Below are 7,393 nucleotides of genomic sequence, written 5' to 3'. Positions count from 1 at the left end.
GATCACATCGCGTTGCAAGCTTGTAGATCTGCTATTTTTTGGCAAAAGGATAATGGATTTTGATTATAGTGATAATATCGTAAATCGCGATTTCTTTTGTCACAATAATCGTGATATGACATTTTCATATCGTCCCATCCCTAGACTGAATAGAACTTAGAAGCTGTGAAATCCAGAGCTTTGACTCATGGCAAATGAATGAATGAATACATCCATTGTAAACTGTAATAGAACTAGACCAGGTCAACCTGGTTGTGCCAGACCCCGGTTCTGCCAACCCCCTGTCTGTCATCATCATTTATGACATCATGCCTTTTGTAGGCATGTCATCATCATGTCATCATCATATATACCCTTTATATAGAAAACCCGGACAGACAGACCGACATTTGCTTATGTAGGCCTACCCATTTCATGGGTCTGGCAAAAACAAGCCATGCCGTTAATGATGTCATTAACTACATGTCTTCCTGTTCGTGACATCATGTTAATGACATTGTATTGTTGATGTCAGACTTGCAATCTGACCAAAAGCAGTTTAGGGGTCTTGTGGTTAGTGATAGTGACAAACGGGAAGTTGTCTATAAATGGATGTGGCAACAATTACAAGCCACTGCACGGAAATGTCATTTTCAGGTTGGCTAGCAATATAAAGAACATTTGTGCATCTGTGTCTTTGTCTTTTGTCTGACGCGAGTCGCGAGGAATCCACTGGGAACTGAATTATAATAATGGTCATTTACTGTAGTAGTGCAATGGAAGGGTTGATCTCCAGGCTGAGCCGGAGCCTGAGGAGTGCGGCGCCCGTGCTCGCGCGCACCGTTCACTCTGGAACGCGGCCCGCTTCCACCGCGGCCTCCCTGAAGAGGAAGGAGCAGAAGAGTCGCCTCACTCCAGCGGAGGTGTTCGCCCGCGAAGACAAGTACGGCGCCCACAACTATCACCCCATCCCTGTGGCGCTGGAGAGGGGCGAGGGCCTCTACGTGTGGGACGTGGAGGGCAACAGATACTTCGACTTCCTGAGTGCCTACAGTGGAGTGAACCAGGGCCACTGCCACCCAAAGATCGTCGCCGCGCTCAGCGCCCAGGCCTCCAAGCTCACGCTCACCTCCAGGGCCTTCTACAACGACGTGCTGGGAGAATACGAGGAGTTCGTCACCAAGATGTTCGGCTACGACAAAGTCCTGCCCATGAACACCGGCGTCGAAGGCGCCGAGACCGCCTGCAAGCTGGCACGCAAGTGGGCCTACAATGTCAAGGGCATTCAAAAGTACCATGCCAAGATAATCTTTGCAGAGGGAAACTCCTGGGGTCACACCCTGGCCCCTCCCTTCGTGCATGGCTTTACGCGGGTCCTTCCGTTTCGTGGCATTTCACTGGGCTTTGAGCATATCCCTTACAACGACATTCCTTCACTGGAGCATGCCCTGTGGGACTCACAAGTGGCAGCCTTCATGCTGGAGCCCATCCAGTGCGAGGCCGGCGTGGTGGTACCCGACCAGGGCTACCTGACCAGAGTCAGAGAACTTTGCACCAAACGCAACGTGTTGTGGATCGCAGACGAGGTGCAGACAGGCTTGGCGCGCACGGGCAGGAGGCTGGCGGTGGACCACGAGAAGAACGCACGTCCAGACGTGGTGATTCTGGGCAAGGCCCTGTCCGGAGGACTCTACCCTGTTTCCGCGGTGTTGTGCGACGACGAGGTGATGTTGACCATTAAGCCGGGGGAGCACGGATCCACGTACGGCGGCAACCCCCTGGCCTGCCGCGTCGCCATCGCCGCTCTAGAGGTCATGGAGGACGAGAGGTTGGCAGAGAATGCAGAGAAGATGGGCACGTTGCTCAGGTCTGAGCTGAATAAGCTGCCAAAAGACGTTGTCTCCTTGGTCCGTGGGAAGGGCCTGCTCAATGCTATCGTCATCAAGGAGACCAAAGACTACGACGCCTGGAGAGTGTGCCTGCGTCTGCGTGACAACGGACTCCTGGCCAAGCCGGAGCCCACCCATGGTGACGTCATCCGCCTGGCCCCTCCCCTCATCATCAAAGAGGACGAGGTGCATGAGTGCGTCGACATCATCCACAAAACCATTGCATCCTTCTAAGCGATCTCATAGCTCACTCTCCAAACACGCAGGAACAACTTTTGACCTGCTTCAACTGCCCACCGCACTCTAGTTAGCATTGCTTCCAAGAGGCTACATTTTTTCCCCTACTGTCTCCCCACATCGCACGACAGGTCCATTTAAACTCTCAGTCCGGGAAAAATGGGGGTGAACGTGGATTCGCCTGTAAAAGTTTTTTTCTCAACTGATTCTTGTAGCTTGGGGTCACCTCTTAAGGATTCAAGAGGATGACCAGTGATATCCATTGAGCATTTTTTATAAAAAATGCTCAATGGATATCACTGGTCATCCTCTTGAATCCTTAAGAGGTGACCCCAAGCTACAAGAATCAGTTGAGAAAAAAACTTTTACAGGCGAATCCACGTTCAGCCAAAAATCACCCTTTTTTTCCCGGACCTTGGCGGTAAATAGTGTATTGTTTTCGTGACAAGACGCGAGAAAGACGGAAGGAATGGCGAGTAGAGATTTGTCAATTCTCCACTGTTTTCATGCATGTACTGTACTTGTCTTTTGTGTCTTAGCAACTAGCGCCTACATCATGACGTTGTTACGTCGTTACCACAGCAAACACAGCAGATAGGTGGCACAGGGCGGCTCTGGGTTGACGCCGTTTAAAATCACGCACAGACCTGATCTGATCATCAGATCATTTGCAAACGACAGTGTGTAACAGTCGGGCCTAGAGATCTGATATGAGAAACAAATGGGATTTGACTGCGGTCTAAAAACAGGGCCCTGGAGACAGCTCGGCAGACACGTCGTAAAAAGATCACGGGGGCCCGAATGACATTCCTAGAGTTCATGCAGAGGGCTACTGGCAGCCTGGCAGGGTGGACACTACGGATGGGACGATAAGCGATATATTATCGTTTATCGTGATAAAAAAGAAAACTCACGATAATCTTATCGTGGAGATTTAATTCATCGTGAAATCGTCCTCCGTCATGCACTGGGATCAATTCACCTTTTATTTGCAGAGCTGCATATCCGGTGCCATTTAAACCCTCTATAATTGGTAAGAGGTACTTATAATATACGTACTTGATACAGTCCTTTTTCCACTCTATCAAATGCCTGCCAAAAAATAGCCGATCACAACGCGTCGCAACGCGACACGCTGTGAGCTTGTAGATCTGCTATTTTTTGACAAACATGCCCCAGGATAATGGAATTTGATTATCGTGATAATATCGTAAATCGCGATTTCATTGGACACAATAATTGTGATATGAATCGTCCTATCGTCCCATCCCTAGGGCCACCAGGGCCTCGCTCGTACCCAGGGGATCAGGACAGAGGACACGACGCACGAGTCCCCTACAGCCCGGGGTAACAGACGCTGAATCACAGTCACAGAACTGTTACACAACCACCTGCCAGGGTTGCCAGGTTTCGAGAGTGTAATAATAAGCGTCCGGGCCCACAAATTAAAAAAGGCCAAAAGAAGCAAGTTTACCTGCACTTGGACGCCTCGACTATTTGAAAATAGCAGATCTACAAGCTCGGCAATTTTCAAAAATATTAATTGCGACCGTCAGGGAGCAGTTTACTATGAAAACCTCCACCAGCCGTCCGTCCGTCCGTCCGTCGGTCGGTCGGTCGGTCGGTCACACGTCACACGTCACACCTTTGCCCTGCTCATATCTCCGCATCAGTATATAGGGCTTGTTTGTTTATTGTATGACATCACGCCACATCATCAGCTGTGGACTCTGTGATGTCATCGTATCGCATCAGTATATAGGGCTTGTTTGTTTATTGTATGACATCACGCCACATCATCAGCTGTGGACTCTGTGATGTCATCGTATCTCCATATATGGCCATCTCCGTATATGGAGATATAAGTCGTCCATGCCCAAGTATGGGCTGGTGAGGTCAGACTTTGTGTGATGCGTAGGTTATCTCCATATATGGAGATTCAACATTCCAGGCAATGCTCTCTTCCCTGGTGAGAATTGCCCCTTTATATAGGGCTTGTTTGTGTATTGTATGACATCACGCCACATCATCAGCTGTGGACTCTGTGATGTCATCGTATCTCCATATATGGCCATCTCCGTATATGGAGATATAAGTCGTCCATGCCCAAGTATGGGCTGGTGAGGTCAGACTTTGTGTGATGCGTAGGTTATCTCCATATATGGAGATTCAACATTCCAGGTGTAACTATGGCTACCCGTATGACGTGAGAGGTGGAGGTAGTGATATTTGTGGAGATAAGCGACCAACGGTCGCTTATCTCCCGATTAGGGAGTCTTACTGGTATACTTCAAATATTTTTACACAACACAAACCTTGGGGGGGGGGGGTCTCTGGCACATCCCCTTTTTCCCCCCTGACGAGAAATAAGCAGTTGTTGCATGATCTCCCTTATCATTTGGTACTACTGTATGTATGTATGGCAGATGGCACTTCTTGACATTGATGATTTCTGACATGTCTTTGACTAATAGTTTCAATGATAACCGGTTCTTGGAAATTACTCATTGCGACCGTGAGGTCGCAGTTTAGTATGAAAACCTCCACCGGCCGTCCGTCCGTCCGTCGGTCGGTCGGTCGGTCGGTCACACCGGTCACATCGGTCACAACCACGTCACACCTTTGCCCTGCTCATATTACGATGACATCACAGAGTCCACAGCTGATGATGTGGCGTGATGTCATACAATACACAAACAAGCCCTATATAAAGGGGCAATTCTCACCAGGGAAGAGAGCATTCCCCACTAGCTGAGTATCTTAAGATGGTTGGATGTGATGATAAGCTATAAGCTTAGTTGATCCTGGCGAAGCAACCATGTTTTTTTTACCCTAGCAACCAACTGTTTACCATAGCAACCATTTTTTTACCCTAGTCTAGTTGTACAAAGTAATCAAAGAATGGGTTGACTGGTAGGCTGGTTGACTGCTTTATCTGTGGAGAGTGTATGTCACTGAGAGTCCTTTTATAGCGATTGAAATCATGATGAGGTCACGATGAGTCATCTATGCCCAAATATAGATTTCTAGGTCAGATGGCCCATGGAGTTTGTGATGTCAAACCTAGCAACCCAATATAAACAAACCTGATGTCAGACCTGAAGTATCCTTTTATACCCATATATGGAGATACAGAGATCTCCATATATGGGCATATTAGAAAGCCCATATATGGGCATATACGGATGACATCAGGGATATCCATATATGGGCATAAAAGGGACAAGGGCTTACAGTTAAGAGATCTCCATATATGGGCATATCAGAAAGCCCATATATGTTCATATACTGATGACATCAGGAATATCCATATATGGGCATAAAAGGGACAAGGACTTACAGTTAAGAGATCTCCATATATGGGCATAAAGGGACAAGGACTGTTACAGTAGATATAGAGATGTCCATATATGGGCATAAATGAACAAGGACTGACAAACACTGAGATCTCCATATAACCTATGGGAATATAAGGGACGAGGACAATGCGTAGCATTGTGACCTTGTAGACCTATTTTCTAAATATTGTTGTACATTAAAAACTTGAAATGGGTCGTTCTGCATAGTACTTGGGATTTGTTGATGTAAATGTTCACATAGAGTGTAATAATTGGTAAAACAAACTTTTGGCCTATTTGTGGAGATAAGCGACCAACGGTCGCTTATCTCCCGATTAGGGAGTCTTACTGGTAATTGCGACCGTAGGTCGCAAGTATACTATGGAAACCTCCACAGGCTGTGTGTGAGTCACACGTCACACTTTTGCCCTGCTCATATCTCCGCAACCGTTGCCCCCATCCACGCCAAATTTTGCACACACACTCCTTACCTGCCAAACTACTACCTCCAAGGACCCCCGCAGCTCCAGGGACCCCCAGCTCCCTGGGGGACCCCCAGGTGTAATTTTGCCCTGCTCCTATCTGCACAACCGTTGCCCCCATCCATGCCATATTTTGCACACACACTCCTTACCTGCCAAACTACAACCTCCAAGGACCCCCGCAGCTCCAGGGACCCCCCGGTCCCTGGGGGACCCCCAGGTGTAAAAAATGACCACATGTGCAAAAATGACCAAATGACCACCCCAACGGGGCTGCTCACGGGGAATTCCTGGGGACCACCCACTCCTGGTGCTCCAGAACGGATGCAAAAGTGGTGGCGCCCCCAGTGGAGGACCCCCTCCACTGCAGCTCACATAAAATGCCGTAACTCCTACAGATTTCGCCCTAAAATCACGAAAATCACTACACAGCATGTCTACACTCATGTCATCAACATGGATCAGGAAGATTTAGGAAAAACACATTTTTGCCCTATTTGTGGAGATGTATTTATCATTTACAAAAATGAACTAAACTAGTGAAAACAGCCGATCTACAAGCACACAACGCCTCGCACCGCGAGGTGTTGTGTGCTTGTAGATCTGCTGTTTTCACTACTTTTGTTCAGTCTTGCATGATGAAGCAGAGCTTTACTTTGCGAAAAAAAAACATACAAATTTGAAACTTGGAGATACAAGGTTTCTGCCCGACAGTGACGATAAAAAAATCGTAAAAAACAAAAAATATTCTTTTTCCCATTTCCATTTTCATAAATTTTTGAAAAAGCTCCAGGGAGCCACTAGGGTGGCGCTAAAGAGCCGCATGCGGCTCTAGAGCCGTGGGTTGCTGACCCCCGAGTTAACGTATAATTATGTATGTACAGTATATCATATGGAAGACATCTATACGTATACGTTGTCGATTAGAGGACAAGCAACAGATCTCCCTGCCTGGGGTAACAACAGTCAGACACTGAATCAGAGCATGTGAGATTGAAGGACAAACCCAGTGTCCAGATACACCGCAAAACCCCAGTGTCCAGATAAACAGCTAAACCCAGTGTCCAGATACACAGCAAAACCCAGTGTCCAGTCACACAGCAAGACATTTGATATAGGGTGACCAGACGTCCCGTTTTACCCGGGACAGTACCGTTTTCAAGCTGCGTGTCCCAGTGTCCCGACAAATATCTCTAAAACACTAATATGTCCCGGTTTTTAACATTCACTGCAAAATTGTCCCGGTTTGCACCAGAATTAAAATAATAGTAGCTGTTTTCAGTGGTTGCATAGACATTTATCATGTTCTTTTCACGAAAACATGCTCACCTAACCAATAAGAAAACAGGAACAAATTCATTGCGTGTCTGAATTCAACGCTGAGGCTGTTTGTCAATCACTCACTGCCTGTTTGCAACCCTGCGGTGCGTGTGTGCGCGTGCACGAACGTTAGAGAATGGGCACGCGC

The 7,393-nt window shown here is 47.5% G+C and overlaps 1 protein-coding gene across 1 annotated transcript; it reads left to right on the top strand.

The window, feature by feature from the left end:
- Nucleotides 1–755: 755 nt before the first annotated feature.
- LOC308283596 (ornithine aminotransferase, mitochondrial-like) lies at nucleotides 756–2,102 on the top strand (the record flags this gene model as incomplete). The annotated part of the gene is made up of 1 exon (XM_080724050.1): nucleotides 756–2,102. One exon carries the CDS (start codon nucleotides 756–758, stop codon nucleotides 2,100–2,102), a length of 1,347 nt encoding a protein of 448 aa, XP_080580176.1.
- Between the last annotated feature and the right edge of the window lie 5,291 nt (nucleotides 2,103–7,393).

The sequence above is a fragment of the Nannobrachium achirus genome (genome assembly GCF_963921795.1).
Source record: "Nannobrachium achirus genome assembly, chromosome: 4".
Classification (NCBI taxonomy): Eukaryota; Metazoa; Chordata; class Actinopteri; order Myctophiformes; family Myctophidae; genus Nannobrachium; species Nannobrachium achirus.
This window is presented reverse-complemented; position numbering and strand designations above follow the sequence as displayed.